The sequence below is a fragment of the Danio rerio genome, chromosome 4, assembly GCF_052040795.2.
Source record: "Danio rerio strain M-AB ecotype USA chromosome 4, GRCz13ab, whole genome shotgun sequence".
Classification (NCBI taxonomy): Eukaryota; Metazoa; Chordata; class Actinopteri; order Cypriniformes; family Danionidae; genus Danio; species Danio rerio.
This window is the reverse complement of record NC_141024.2, coordinates 23,011,321-23,027,858: the sequence shown is the minus strand read 5'-3', so window position 1 is coordinate 23,027,858 and position 16,538 is coordinate 23,011,321. Positions and strand designations below refer to the sequence as shown.

Here is a 16,538-nt window from a genome sequence, read left to right as displayed (position 1 = left end):
ATTTTCGAGGCACGTGGTTGTGTAGAGCCTCTGTGTAGCGTAGGCTGCAATGACTCAGCCTGCGAGAATGGTGTGAAAGCTAGTGTTCGGATGCCTGCTTTATTTCCATCTCTCCCTGCTGAAAACCAAACACCACAAACCAGGAAAATGACTGAGGGAGAGAGAGAGAGAACGAGGGAAAAATGGGGAGAGAAATGAAGAAACATGTGTTGACACTCCTACATGAGTCTGTGGGTTTCCCTGCGCTGTAGCGAGCAGCCGGAAGGAGGAGCTTCCCGTACGACATTGTGTCCATACAGAGAGACGAGAAAAACAGTTGGATTCGTTTCGGTGCCAGAATTGGTCCCTCATGATCATTTCTTAGACGAAGCCACAGGAAGGACAGGAGAAGAGGATGCTTCTCTTTTATTTGTCTCAAAAGCTGCGCATCTTTTCATGGGGCTTTTTAAACGGCTTCTCTTTCCTCATGACCATTTAATTGGTCTTGTATTCCTGCAACCTTCTCCCCCTTTTTTCCTCCCCATCCACCCCTCCCTTTCCGTCCAAGTGTCAAGGGTTTATTTAGGAAGTGCAGAGGGGAGGGAAAGAAATCCGGGTAGGGCAGGGAAGGGTTTTCTTTCTTTTTTTTTTCCTCCCTCTCTCTCTCTTTCTTTCTCTTTTGAGTGGCAGACGCTTCTACTGAAGGAAATGGGCGTGACGGAGGCTTGGATTTAGCCAGGAATGCTCTACTGTACTAGATTTTTCCACACCTCTCCGAAGAGGGAGATGTCGGCTCAATGTGTGTGAGCGCTTGAGAGGAAAGAAAGGGTTCGTCTGGGTGTTCAGAGGACATATGTGATGGTTATCTGTGTGTGTATAGAGAGAGGCAGTGCGCATGCGTACATTCCTGAGCAGTGACGGCAGGATTGCCCTGCTGTGGCCAAGAAGAACAGACTCAGTGTGAGAAAGCTGGAAAGAGACCACCGTATGCTTTCTAAGGGAAATGGGTTTATTACACAACACTGTTGTCTGTTTTTCACCCTCTTCCTGGGTTTGTTACGCCTTCATGAAGGCATGGTTACTTAAGCTCCACTCCAAAACATAGCAAGCTGCCTACCAAGGGAGCATTTTAAGACACCTGTGGCTTGATTGTCCTACAGGATTTGGTTTTAACAGCAGTGTATAATCCCTGTTTCCAAACACTTGGACTTCTTATGACCATAACAAGTCCAGTTGAACTTACCAGTTCTGTCTAAACAACCACAGTTAAAATGTAATTTATTGCGATCACTGTGTGTGCTGACTGCAGATTTTCATCGCAACATCTAGTTAGGCAAATATTTTTGCTCGCCTTACTCCTACGAATATGCTCTTTGTAATTTTGTTAAGTTTCCTTTTTAAATATGATATAGCAGGATGGGGCGTCATGGTGGGGCAGTGGGTAGCACGATCACCTCCCGGTAAGAAGGTCACTAATTTGAGTCCCGGCTGGGTCATTTGGCATTTCTGTGTGGAGTTTGCATGTTCCCCCAATGTTGGTGTGGTTTTACTCTGGTTGCACCTGTTTCCCTCACAGTCCAAAGACATGTGGTACAGGTGAATTGAATGAGCTAAATTGGCCGTAGTGTATGTGTGTGAATGAGTGTGTATGGATGTTTCCCAGTGCTGGGTTGTGGCTGGAAGGGCATCTGCTGCGTAAAACATGCTAGATAAGTTGGCGGTTCATTCCGCTGTGGCGACCCCTGATTAATAAAGGGACTAAGCCGAAAAGAAAATGAATGAATAAATATAGCAGGATGAACTATAGTGCCTTTTTTCAAAAAAAATATTTCTGACTTTCTCTGACATTTTTTTAAATCACAGTAACAAACTAAATAAATTGTACAATAATAATATTAAAATCAAGCATTTTCAACATTTTGTGGAGGTCACATATAAATTTAGTTGAAGTCCTTATTTAATAATGTTAATTCTTTTTGGTTTATGATTATTATTGTATACAGGAATAAAAAATATCTAATACTATTTAGCACTATAGTTGTATTATTATTTTGTTTTTATTATAATTAAACTAAAATTATTATCATAATTATAAATATCAATGTTGTTTTTATTTTGTAGTAGACTCGTTAGGCAAGACAAGTTTATTTATATAGCCGTTTCATACACAATGGTAATTTAAAGTGCTTTACAGTAGGCATGGGCTGGTATAAGTTTCTGACTGTATAATAACCTTGGATAAAAATTTCACTGCATCACTGTATTGTGATTACTGCTCTAAAATAAGTTATTTTTAAATGTCTGTGTCAAAAGCAGCAACTTTTCCCCCATGGAACACAATATATAAAAAAGTAAACAACAGGCTAAATCATTCAAATTAATCATTGACTTCTGCTGTCTTCATTAGTTTAAATAACACTGATTTCTTTAAAACACATAAACACATAAAAAAAAAAAAACGTACATATACCTTAGGAACGGTATAGCAGTTTTAATACCTTGACTTCTCCAATCCACTTAAACCTTGAAACTGGTTATCGTCCCATGCTTAATTTACATAAACAATGAAATTAAAAGAATCATAAAGTATCAACAGTGATATAAGTATTATTTTATTTTACCACTATTAATATCGAAAATGTTGATAGGCTTAAATTATAATGTCTTTATGTTAAAATGAGTCCAACATTTCAAGAAAATATGCTATGTGTGTGTGGATAATATTATATAATTAATATATAAATATATACAATTCTCGATGGCGGAAACAGTTTTATATCTAAACAACGTTTCATATTTGTACAATCTGTTTTTTTTTATCTACTTGGATCAAATTTTATTGGAATCAATATAGAGTGGCGTCTCCAAGTCTCTATTTGTGTGAGCTATTTGTGCTCCATAATGCTGCCTATGTAGAGCATTTCAAATCAGTCACTTATTAGATTCCAATTCAGCCTGAAAATGCCTTAGAAGAAGAATGCCTGTGTAAACAAAGGACAGCGAGGCCGTTCACTAGGTTTGGATCCAAGCTATTATTTCCTGTGCTGTTACAAGAGCTGTGAAACTCCATTCATTTCTCACAGCAGTCGAAACATCCCCAATATATCAGACCCACTGCGCCTGTGAAAGCGACCTGACGCGGCCAAATATGGGAGAATTGTAGTTTCCTACCGAGTAAATCACACACTAACCGACACACATCGTCAGATTGCTATTAATTAGCTTCAAAGCTGACACCTGTCATCTCTGCCGCTCTCTAAACTGCTTTATTGCCTGCCGCTAGACTTTATGCTTTTTATAGGGCACACATGCGTCTCTGACATATCACATATAGTCTGCAGGTCTGTTCTCCATCATGCATGCAGCACGCGCAGATGACAGATTCATTTTATTGTATTGTCTAATAGTAAGAAGACGACGTGCAACCCTCATAGGGGTGTGTGTATCTTAAGGGACATGTTATGGCTGGTCAAGGGGTGTGTTGTGTGCAGGCATGCAAGTTCAGGCTTTGTTTATTTACAATGATTTAAATCATAGTCCTGGTAGGGAAAATCAAAATTTCACACAAGCATATAAGAGGTAAATATTACTATTTTTAAAGTTGTTGTTCAGATGATTTAATCACAGATATAAAAATGATAGTATGTTTGTATTATGCAGGTACATTAGGATTATGTAATTGTTAGATTCTAATTTAAACAAAATACTTATTCTGAAGTGCACTTTATATTTAACAGAATAGGTAATCATATTAAATGTTTAAAATAATAAAGATCTTGTTGACAAAAGGGGAAACCTTGTAAGAATAATGATTTTAAATAATAATCTGTTAGTAATTTAGGGCCACATCGCATCTTTAAAAAGATTTTTTATTGTTATCACATGATTTTTGTTATTAATAATCCTAACAACTTTTGATATATAAACTACTGTTATTCTGAGTGAAATTTTAATGGGTGTCTTGTAGGGATGCTCCGATCAGGATTTTTGCAGCCGATACAGAGTACTGATTCCTTGACATGGTGATCGGCTGATACAGAGTACCGATTCTAATGCTTCAAGCTTTAAAATGCATTAAGCACATATTCCCTCTTAGTATGATACATAAGTGGAGATCTCGCCTTACCTAAGTGAATAAATTAAGGTTGTTGCATATAAACTCTTGAACACATTTCTTTTTTAAACATATCATGGCCAGTATTACAGAAAACAACATGGATATAAAAAGTAGTGAGAAAATTTACAAACAATCGCTCTACTCATGTCACAACGGCTTAAAACATGGCAAATAAAATGGCTGCACTTCCAACGAAAAGACCGTCGCTTATGTGATTCGCACCAATAGACGGAGGTCACAATGCATCTGTATATATTTTATCTGTTGTGATGCGAGTGAATTGATTGTTCATGACTCCACACATCATTTACCTCCTCCTGTGTTATAGCTGCTGTAGACTATGTATAAAATACGGAAGTGCATGTGCGTCTTCCTCTGCCTGTAAATTCCTAAACAAACACCTGTAATCGGTTCATGAGATCGGCCAGATTTGCGAGTACCAATCGAGTCATTAAATGTAATTATCGGCCAATACCGATCTTTGGCCGATACCGATCTTTAGCCGATTGATCGGAGCATCCCTAGTGTCTTGTCTTCTGTGATCATGGTGAAATGTCTTGTAGTTATTATGTTCTTCTCAGATAAAAAGATATAAGTATGTATTAGGGCTGCATGATATTGGAAAATTACACTGCAAAGTCTTTATCGTAATGCAACAAAATGATTCTTTATTAAACTATCAATTAGCAAAGGGTCTTGTGCTTGAATACTTTAATCTCTCTCGGGTCTTAAAAAGATGCAAACTATCAAATTGCACTCCATTATGGTTAAACTCTGCATTGATTCCACAAATCTTGGCTGAACTGTGACCTTTGCTCAAATATAATCCTAACCCAGCATTGCATGTCTACACGATGCGACTACTGCAGATTCATACATTGCAATATCAATGCTAAAACGATATATTGTGCAGCCCTAGTATGTATGGAATATTCAAAGCTCCCTCTGTTGTTTTGATGGTCAAAAAGCCCTTTAATGTGCACTGCTTGCACATCATCTTGGATTAAATAATATACTGACATAACTTTGATAAATATTATGATAAACTTATGATAATGATAACCTTTGGATAAAAGGTAAACCAGGTGGTTACAATGCGTTTTAAAGTGTTAAGTAACTAAAACATTTTATTTATGGTCATTCAGAAGGTCTGTCCATGCATTATTTACTGTTTAAAGTATGAGTGTAATAGAAACTACATTGAATGAGCATCACTAGTTATTGAAATTGGTCAGTTTTGGACTCTTTTATCCTATTTTGCCAGTCTTTCTTCCCTCCACTTTTTGTTTAGAAGCTCAACAATCTTGCCAAAATCTAGGTTTCATCTGTGTAGACTGCATGTCCCAGCATCTGCCCCTCGTCTAATCCCACTTATCACCACAACACACACACAGACACACACACACGCACTTTAATTCCTTTGTCGCCACCCTGTTTGTTGTTCCAGGGGAAGTATGTCAGTGTGACATATTTAGCCCTTCTGACCAGGATTAAAACGTTACTTGCAAAGGAAGCCCCTGATTGGCTGTCTTTCGCTGTCTGTCAATACCAGTTCCCGCCTTTATTAACCCATCTATTCATCTCAATCTGCTAGAAACATACAATGCTTAATCATTTATCTTTCAACCCAGTTTTCTTTTTGCCTCCAACATTAAAACCCCTCAATAGCTTTGTGTGTGCGCATATAAGTGGACGCTTATGGATAAGGGCTGAAAATATAAAAGGCCACCTCCATGTTGTATTTGCTCTCCTTCACTTTATTGACCGCTCCGACCAGGCATGCAACTCTGCCCCCTTGCGTCCATGAAGAGTCACTACACAGCCTGATAGTTGTTTCTGCAAAGGTTGATTATCTATGAGGTGAAATAATCTTCACTTCCCCTCCCATGTCCTACAAAGGACATGTTCAAACACTGTATTTTTTTTTCTTCAAGGACCAATGCAACTGTACCCAAAGCAAAAACCTTTAATTTAAATGCCAGTCTTTTGTTCTTAATCCAACTCCAAATGAAAGCAGACATGTATCATACACTGTTAACCATTGAAGTGCTGAATTGAATAACATCATGCCGCAGGGCCAACGACGGCTTCATGTTTGAGCTGTGATTCATAATTACACTTTGAAGAGTGTGTCACATCCTGTTTACGAAACCAGGTCTCCTAATACATGCTGTCTGTATGTAGAAGGCTGCACGATATTTAAAAAATGACATTGCGATATTTCATTTTTATATGATATAGATTGCGATTTTTGAACATGAAATAAATGTTTATTTGGAAAGGATTCACTGGGGTGATTTTTAAATGTGCAGCTTCATAAAATATAATCAATCACAATCATTGAGAAATACATTAGAGCAACAATACTGTACAACTCAATTATACAGCTTTTTATTATTATTATTTTTAAGTCTAGCAATATTTATTAATCAAATTAGGGCTGGGCGATTTATCTAAAAGTAATCGAAATTGACATTCAGAACCTGTGAGTGATTTAATTTTGTTCAGGACTTGTCACGTGAGCCTGCTCTGTTAAAGACTGTGGCTGATTTATTCTGAGGCCACTTTGCAGCCACATCTGATCTCTGGTCAAGTAGGACCCACTCTTTGCACTACATTGACGATGATTAGAAGTTGTGTCACAGATGCCTTGAGACAGCATATCTTCCAGTACATTTAAAGTACTATTTTCATTAAGTTTTTTGTTTACAGAAGATGCAAGAAATGGACTGGTTTGAAAATTAATTATAGGATATGCAATTATGTTATTTAGTAATGTTATTAGTTATGCAATTATGTTATTAGTTATGTTATTTAGAAGAGATACCGCTTATTTTCTACATTTAATATGAAAAACCTTGAAAATAATTAATTTTGTTTCCAAAAGTAAAAGTTATTCATCATGTTACTCTGTTCATTTTAGGCAATATGTGTTTTAATTTTAGCTGTTCAACGTTGATGTTCGACACATAATCATAGATAGTAGATAGTGTGTGTTCCCTTCACTTATTTTAAAATCAAGTGATGCATCTTTATTCAGAAATCTCTCACTTGTAATATGTCAGCAACTCAGCATATTTACTGTACAAAACCTCTCAGTGAACTATGAGAGCCAAACATAAAATAAATAAAATAATCTTTCATTAGTTGTAATCAAGTTAAAATGTTCAATTAATCAAGATTTAGATTTTTTTTTGGCCAAATTGCCCAACTCTAAATCAAATGTAAAATAACACCTACATAAATGCAGTTACTCTACTTAGAAATGCAATTTCTTATGCCTGAATGTTTTTAAACTAAATGAAATGATAAAAACACATAAAAATAATGTTAATTATGTAATAAATGGTAACTTTATGGTGAAACATGGCAAAAACCACAAATCATGAGTGTTTTCTAATGTGTTTTTTAAATTCTGGTCAATAATAATGCAGATTCAATGTCATAGATCCTGTGATGTGACTATTGCTGAAACGATACATTGTGCAGCCCTATTATGTAGTAGGCATAGGCCAGTATAAGCTTTTGATGGTATCATACAGTGATATTTTTATCCAAGGTTATCACAGTATTGTTATCAGTGCACTAAAATAAGTTCTTTTTAAATGTCTTAGTAAAAACAACGTCTTTGAAAACACAATAAATTTTATTTTAAGAAACATTTATTATATTTTTGAACAGTAAACTTGTCAGGTTAAAAAACATAATTTTTTTTGCAGTTTTAATACCTTGACTTTTCCAAGCCGCGGTACACTGTGAAACCTGTTATTGTTCCATCCCTATTATGTAGTGTCAATAAATGTTACCTTGACATGGTTTCATTGCCCTCTTTGTGTTGTATTTAGAGCTCCCACGGACTCTCATGGCAAAAAATGCCCAAACTAGGGCCCACGGGCCAAAGTTGGCCCATGGTAACCTTTGAATTGGCTCGCCATCTCATCTGAGACAAGTTTAGAGAATGTAGTTTCAAATGTTATGTAACCTTTTATTTGTTTGTTTTATTGTTAAGCTACGAAAACACTATCTGAAATTAAATGTTGAGATTTAAATTGTCTAAATTAATCAGATTTAGTTTAAAATTTACATAAGACGCATAGAGGACAATGCAGAGACTTTGGGGAGCGAATCAAGACAAAGGCAGCTTCTGCTTGACTAGTGTATTCAGCATTGACCTCCACTGTGTTATAAATGTGATTGTTTTTATTGCAATAAGTCATAGTTAAAAGTTATACTACATTAGTTTATATAATACACAAATTAATTTTTTTCTATTTATTTTTAAAAATCACGAAGGGAATTAGGAAATTAGCTCTTCATACAAAAAAAATTGGGGATTCCTGCTCATGCCTTATTAAAAGTTTTTTTCCAGGCATTGACAGTCAGGAAATTTGTGTGTATATATATACATATTTATATATATTTTACTTTATACATTTTAGTTTGAATATATGTGTGTATATATAATTTTTTTAAAAATCATGTTATTTCATTCCTGCTGTTGTGGTGTCACTTAAGTCATATGATTTCACATTACTGTACCTGTTACCCAAAGCCAAACATTTAAGGATGAAAAACATTTTAAGAGCTTCGTCTTCAAAATGACCTCTTTAAAAACTAGTAGATGACAGAAAGGCTAAATAAATTGTTTGTAGAACTACTATTGACCTATTTAACATAGAATAGGGAGCACTTCACAACCACACAAACAGTGAGTACTTCAGATTTGTTTCAAAATCTGAGGTAAATTATTAATTGTTGTTCTCATAATGGCTATTTAAGTCATGCAAAGTTATATTCAAGCTATTTTAATATTATATTATCAATACAGCATCCTGTTTTACTTTCATTAGATGTCCTGGAAGTTATGCTTTTTATACAGTGAAAGTCTTTATGTTTGACTTCAAGTGGGAACCCTGTGTATTGTGTCTTGTATCTGGATGAAAGTTGACTCTAACTGTTTTGTCTCTCCATCTTTTTCAGGCCTTGTGGATGCACTTAGATGTGTGCAATGAGTGCTGTGGCTGACATGCCTCAGTGTTTTGGATTGCTGTGCTCTGGACTCAGTAGGACAAGAGACTCCCAGCACAGAACGTCATGAGCATAGTCATCCCAGTAGGGGTGGACACGGCCAACACCTCGTATCTGGACATGGCTGCAGGCTCAGAGTGAGTGCCTCTGTCTTTCTTTCTCACACAAAACTCTCTTTACGTATTGACTCATCGCTACCTTTCCTTTCATTTTGTTCATCTCTTTCTGGTTGCATCAGCAGAGGGAAATGCATCTCTAGTCTTATTTTTCCACCAACCGCTTCCGTTCTCATCTATCTGCATCTTTCTCATCAGAAACATGCTATGTTGCTCTTCTGTCCAGACAGAAAAAGAGAGAGTTCATTATTTTTGGTTTTCAGCTTGTTTCATATCAAGATGATGATGGTGGTGGATTGGAGCTTTCAGACACATAGGGCTTCTCCACACTGTGAGGTTTCAGATTGAAAACACTATTAACTTTACACTGACAGGGTTTTTATCAACAAGAAGTCCTCTCCAATCTGGATACATTTCAAAGCACATTCAAGGCACATTTTTAGTCATGCGGCCAGTTCACCCCAGAGCAAGATGGTGGGCTACATTGTAGTACTGTTGTTTTGACTGCTTTCCAGTTCGATGGTGTTGTTAAAGATTAATGTCAGCTTGTTCATACTTCAGATTGCATTTCTTCAACGGAGGCGGAATGTTTACTCGCAGTTGTTGTTCTGTGGCTGAACATGAGGACCGTTTTTCTCATGCGCAGTGCAGCAGCATAAGCATTTTCAGGCATTTCCGTGCGGGCGAGCAATTTTTGGGAAACACTACTGTGAGTGGAGGGCATTTTTAAACAAAATCATCGATTTTCAGATTAATCCTTTGTAGAAGAAGCCCGAAAATTGCAATAAAACACTGTAAATGTGATAATTTGCAGGCCAGATCTTCTAAAAGCATCTGATATATTTGTTTGCTGGATGGAAGATTTAAAACTTGCAGTGAAATCTATTTTCTAAATTCATAATATAGGTTTTATTTCCTTTTTTTAGGTTTTATAACCATAACATTTATATAATTTTTGTAGGTGTTATTACAATTTTTCCTTTTGGTACCTGAAAACATTACCTGGCCCTGTCACTCTGACATTTATCTGCTCTTCATTTTTTGCCAGCAGCACCAACATCTCAACATCGCATTAACAAGTCGAGTCCACTTATTTTGATCTAATGCCTTTCTCCTAAATATAATCCACAAAATGGATGAACGGATCCTTTAATATTTCCATTTTTCACAACATTAACCAATATGAAGTGTTTATTTATTTATTTAATTATTTAATATTTATTTTCGGTTTAACTGTTTTAAGAATTTAATTAACTATTAACTTTCACTGTATCACAAGGACGTCCTGCAAAAGAATAGGTTGTTTTCAATCACGTGGTTGTGGTGATGCGCGGAATTCAGATGGAGGGCAGGAAGTAAAAATAATGTAAATACTGTACATTACATGAAAAAAATGCTATACTATAGCGTCTGGATGCGTACTATAGGTAACTACTTGAATTAAACTGTCATAGTAATTATATTGTTGCTATAGTAATAAAATATTCAAATAGGCTTCAGTTTTCTACGCTATAATGACAATGCACTAAAGTTTACAATAACATTTCAGTAATTATTACAGTTTATCAGTTTACTATGCTTCAGAGTTCGGTAGCATTCATTAACAAAGAGTGGTACACATTATACACTTTACTATGTTTCAAAAACATGTTTATTATTTTAATTACTATAGTTTAATCTCCTATGAGGATATTTTCCAGACATCACAAAATAACAGATGAAAACATACAAAAGCATAGACTAATAGTCTATATCATTATCATTTATTTATTTTTTCAAAGGGTAAACAGTGCTTCACAATAATAACCATCTAGTTTTTTCATAAGGGTTGCATTTCATTTTTGTTCTGTTGATGAATTTGCCATTAACAATCATTCACTGCTGCTGTGCATGTAGACGTTAAAGTTACGGTTGTTTATTCTGCTGAAACACCAGTAAAAATTGGATTATTGCTAAACAAGATGGAGATTAAATTGCAGCGATTACATGGCAGGGTACGTTATTCATGTTTTCCTGGATTTTGTTGAGTGTGGTGGTGTTTGTATCTGATTTTTATATATAACACATTAACATATTTATACACATATCCTGTAATCTTTATTGGTGCTATCAAACGAATTATCACATTTAAATAAGCTTGTACATATGGATGTATTGAAAATGTTTATTACATGCTACTTTTTCTTCAGTTTCTCAGCTGATTTCTTGAAAACAGGCACAGCAGCGCTGAATATGATATACATAGTGCTGCTGTATGCTTTTATAGGATAGCTATACATATTAAGACTAACAGTATTTAGCTTATGTAAACATAGATGACCTTTATTACCGAAATCCACAGGGGTAGATTTAGTGATTTAGGGGCCCTAAGCAATTCAAGCCACGGGGCCCAAAAGTCCTAAAGTGCACCTTTTGTTAGCCTGTTTTAAATTATTTTTTATTTATATAACGTTTTTCATATCACTCAATCTCCTTTTCTACATTTTAAGTTAAAATTGTTGTAAAATAATAATATCTTTACTGATTTGACTGCTGGACTGGTCCATGATTGAGTTTGGGGGGACACATTTGCATAGTTTTAACAATTACGTTTAAATTAAAAAAAAAAAGGTTTAGACCTACAACTGACATAATATGATAGAAAACGATTCAAAGGTATCATTCATACTTTTGTGTATTTATTTGAGGGCCCTCAGATTTCATGAGGTCCTAAGCGGCTGCTTACCTTGCTTATTGGTTAACTTCACCCCTTTTAATCTATTGCACAATTTATATTAAAACAAACAAAAAAAAAACATTTACAAATGACAAAAGTTTGGTGCAGTTTCTCTATTTTTATTGTTAGATGTACTGTTGCTTTAAGAAGTGCAGAATTGAATTGAGTATTCGTTGGCAGTTTGTTATTTGTAGTCCGATAGCATGTCTTGCACTCCTTAAATTGCTGTTACTATTCTGTTGGCTTCAACGAAGGAAGTGTCGTCATTCACTGTCTAATACATGTGTTATCACGTGCCGTATCGTCTGCAGCTTGTTCTTGAATGAAAGCCGTGTGTTTCTCTTTAAATGCGAAGCTCCGTTCTGTTGCCTCGTCACTTTGTGTTGCCATGGTGCACTGCGCCGGGCCTGTTGTCATGGTGACCAGCTGAGTGACAGCTGGGCCCCGGAGCTTTAGCCTGCTTAAGGGGCCGTGCTGCCGCGTAGCTTTACGCCCGTCTGGGTTTTAGTGTCTCTTCAGCGTCCATACGCAGATTTATTCCACAAGGCTCTAACAAGCTGCAGAAAAGATCTGCACCTGTTACTAAAAAAAGAAACACCACTTAACGGAAATAAACCATTGCGCTGTTTATCTGTGTGTGGACTTACACGGTGGAGATCAAGAGCATCACATATCTCCTACGTGGCTTTTTGCTTGTTCCTGACATTACTCCTCAGTCAGGGTCAGCCCACCCCGGGCCTGCGGCACAGGTCGTCATGGTAACCAGGCATTGTGCATCACTGTGATGTCAACAGACAGCCCTTTAAAATGCCATTGGACCAGAAACGGCTGCTGTAATCCCACTAAACCTCATCTAGCCCTAGATGGACTCTGTCTGGCGTCATTTACTTTAACGCGCGCTTGTTAGTCTGCGTATATAACAGAAGAAATCTAAAGTAAGGTTCTATCTGTCGCCTCTCTTTCGTAACAGGTGTGTGAATTGTGTGTAGTCCATATTAAGCCGTCTCTGGAGTTGTGCGCTATGATTAGCACACTCTCAACATTTAATTGGAGCTTTTTTTACTACACCACACACTTCGTCCTTTTGTCTATTCAGTCCGCATGTGTTTTCTTTCTTCCTCTTTGATTAGTTTTGTGTATTCTTCTACCATTTTTACTCATTTTACACTACAGTGTTGTACTGCAAAAACAGATTAAGATGGTTATTAGGGAGTTATTTAGTGTCAAATTGCTAACTTTAATGTTGTGTTTATAAAGAAAGTTTAGGTATAATGGAAAAGATCTAATCCACAACCATATTGTGAATAAAATTAGTTTCTGAATTGTCCTAGCTGATGAACAATAAAAACATTGTCAGTCAACATAGTTGCTTTATTGGTAATCTAATCATCTAATCTTAATACAGATCTAATCAAGGTCAGCTATATTTTGAGCTTGTCCGAATTTGACCACTTCCACAGGTAGTGAAAATGCATTTGACTGGATTTCTTTTGTAGCGTAGATGCTGATGTGGTCGAATGTGTTGGACAAGTCACTAAAGACTGCCCTACTCTTTATCTACTGACCTACTTCTCAAACATTATTGAAGCACACTAGCCTGAGATGATTAAAAATTTGCCATCTGAAGTCATAACCTTTAAAAATGTAAATCTTACAAGTTCTGATGTAAATAAATATTCAGAAAAGTTTAGCAGAATAAAAGCTCCTGCACTTTGTTTTAATTTGTTTTGTCTGCATTTAAAATTATATGTAAATTGTGCTGTGCTTCCCACACATAGACCTTATTTGGGCAGGCCGCACAAGTATATTTAATGACAACTTTTTTACTACAATTTTTTTGTAGCCGCCAAATGTAACCAAACAACCACGATCAATTAGGTAGAAAATTTTCTCTCGTTTACACTTCGTTCTGTGTGCGCAAGACAATTCAACACTCCCTCAGATGTCTCGCGTGCTTTGCAAACACACAGACAGACACCTTTATGTGACTTCAAAAAAAAAAATCATCCAGGTTTCAAAATCTCTTGAAATTAACTTTTGCTTTTGCTTTCTAAAGCTCGTATGCATTTTTGCATTACTTTTTTTTACTTAAGCATCACTTGGCTTCGCAGCTGACTGCACATGAACAGTTGCAAGAGCTTGAGAAACATTAAATAATAACTTTTTTAATCTAAACGACTCAAAAACTTTACTATATATTCAAACAGGACAACCAACGCATTTGCTTTATTTAAACAATCTACACGTTTTAATATTGTAGTTATTATAATTTATAGAGATATTGTCTGTTTTTGTTCCTATTTCTGTCATTTATTTCTCATTTGCTGTATATTTTATTAATTTGAAGATGTTTATAGGTGATATTACATAAGCAATTTTATATGCGTATCTAGAATTCTTTGGCATTCAAGTTTGTTTTGAACTTGAGAGAGAGAGAGAGAGAGAGAGAGAGAGAGAGAGAGAGAGAGAGAGAGAGAGAAGCAGAATTTACCTGTCAGTGGTTGCACATGGCTCCTGACTAGCATAAAAGTAAAAGAAATGATGGATTTCTTTTTTTTATTTCAGTCTTTTTTTTTATTTGTATTTTTTTACTTTTACCCATTGAAAAGAAACAGTGTATAACAGTGTCATAATAAATAAAAATGATTGTTAAAAATTAAATTATGTTTTGTTTGTAATTTATAGGTAACTAGATAACTGATGTGGGCAAAATGGTGTGATTCAATCCGGCTACCACCGCAAGTATATTTCAAACCTGTGAAGCACTGATTGTTGAGGCTTATTTTCCAAAATTAGACAAAAAGATAATAGCCTTGTGGTTAGTGTGCTGGCATATGGTGTCGATGCGCTTTGGGCGTTCTGAGTATGAATCTTGGCTTGTGGACCTTTCCTTATCCAATCCCCTCTGTCCCCCCACTTAACCTCCTGTTTAGCTACTGTCCTGTCAATAAAGCCTAAACAAATAAATCTTTAAAAAAAAGAAAAAGCCCATAGATTCACCAACCCATAGACCTTCTTTTTTAGAAATCTGGAAAGTGGACAAGGAGAGGCAATAAAACATTAGTAGTAGTAAGTGTCTTGTTTTCTACTTGTGTTCCAGTAGACTAAAACACATTTTAATAGCAGCTGTAAACAGGGCCATGGTTATCGGCCTTGTGAATTGGTTTTTACACTCATAGCCATCCACGAGCTTCAGGGGTTTCTATTTTTGGACTGGCCTCTATTTATGCAATGTTGCTCAATGATTAACCCACAAATGTGTTTTTTACTATTATTTAATTTAGATTTGATTATCTTTTTTTCATTGATTTTTAATACCCATGATGGGAGAGGATTAAAAATAAATTAAACAAAAGATGAATGCAGGGATATTCCATGACAAAGATAGTCTAATCGTCCTGTAATTTAACATTAAAACTATTGTTTTAACAAGGGATGGTTCACACAAAAATGAAAATTTGTTTACTATTTACTCACCCTCAGGTGGTTCCAAGTTTCCAAATCTTTATGCATTTCTTTTTTTCTTTTGAACACAAAAGAATATATTTTAAACAAAGCTGAAAAACTGCAACCATTGACTTCCATAGCAGGAAAAGCAAATACAATCGCTGTTAATGGTTACAGTTTTACAGCTTTCTTCATAGTGTCTTTTGTGTTTAACAGAAGAAAGAATGGTTAGCCGGTTTGGAACAAGTAAAGGAGTACATGATCATATAATTGTAATTTAAGGGTAAACTATCCCTTGAACATGGTAATACCATTAAATCTGTTACGGTTTTGTTTAATTTATATATTGTTCCATTCAATTGCAAATATGAGACTTCAGTACACTTGAGAGTCGCCCATATGCTTCTTTTGTTATGGCATTAATTCACTAATAAATGTCTTGAGCGCAGTATTAGAATTATTCATGTAATAGGAGCGAGCAAATCACTTAGTAAACACATTAACTTTGTTCTAAAGTGTGGAGCATTGTTCTAAAGGTTTAAAAAAAGAAATATAGTATATACACTCACCGGCCACTTTAGGTACACTTTTCTAGCACCAGGTTAGTCCCCCTTTCGCCTTCAGAACTGCCTTAATCCTTCGTGGCATAGATTTAACAAGGTACTGGAAGTATTCCTCAGATTTCGGTCCATGTTGACGTGATGGCATCACGCAGTTGCTGCAGATTTGTCGGCTGCACATCCATGATGCAAATCTGGTGATTGTGGAGGCCATTGGTGTACAGTGAACTCATTGTCATGTTCAAGAAATACTGTTAGTGTTTTGGTTATTGTCAAGAAACAGTGTACTAATATAAATCATAAAAAAAGCATGAAAGGAAGAGAGAACACAAGACACAAATGTTGAGTCTGCATCATCTCACTGAGCGAGCAGTGTATTGAGTGTGCAGGAAAATGTATACATCGTATATTTGAGAGCTCGCGAGCAGTTTTGTGCACAAACAGAGGAAATCGGCGTGTGAGCAAAGAGAGATGTTGCCTCGTCATAGAAATGAGAGATTCGCTCACTCGTATTACATAAATGCGCTCTTGACTTGTAATAATGCGATCACAACATTTGTAATTGAAATAATGCC

The 16,538-nt window shown here is 35.9% G+C and overlaps 1 protein-coding gene across 13 annotated transcripts in view; it reads left to right on the top strand.

Annotated features, from left to right (window-relative positions):
* The window catches only part of kmt2e (lysine (K)-specific methyltransferase 2E), a 57,860-nt gene that overhangs the window by 18,321 nt on the left and 23,001 nt on the right, over positions 1–16,538 (top strand). For all 13 annotated transcript variants that reach the window (XR_015483137.1, XR_015483138.1, XM_087248244.1 and 10 more), the window contains one exon: positions 9,077–9,261. Coding sequence is in view for 11 of the 13 variants with exons in the window: in XM_087248244.1 (XP_087104370.1) it covers positions 9,191–9,261 (71 nt within the window). In the remaining 2 variants the exon portion in view is untranslated. The remainder of the gene's footprint in view (positions 1–9,076; positions 9,262–16,538) is intronic.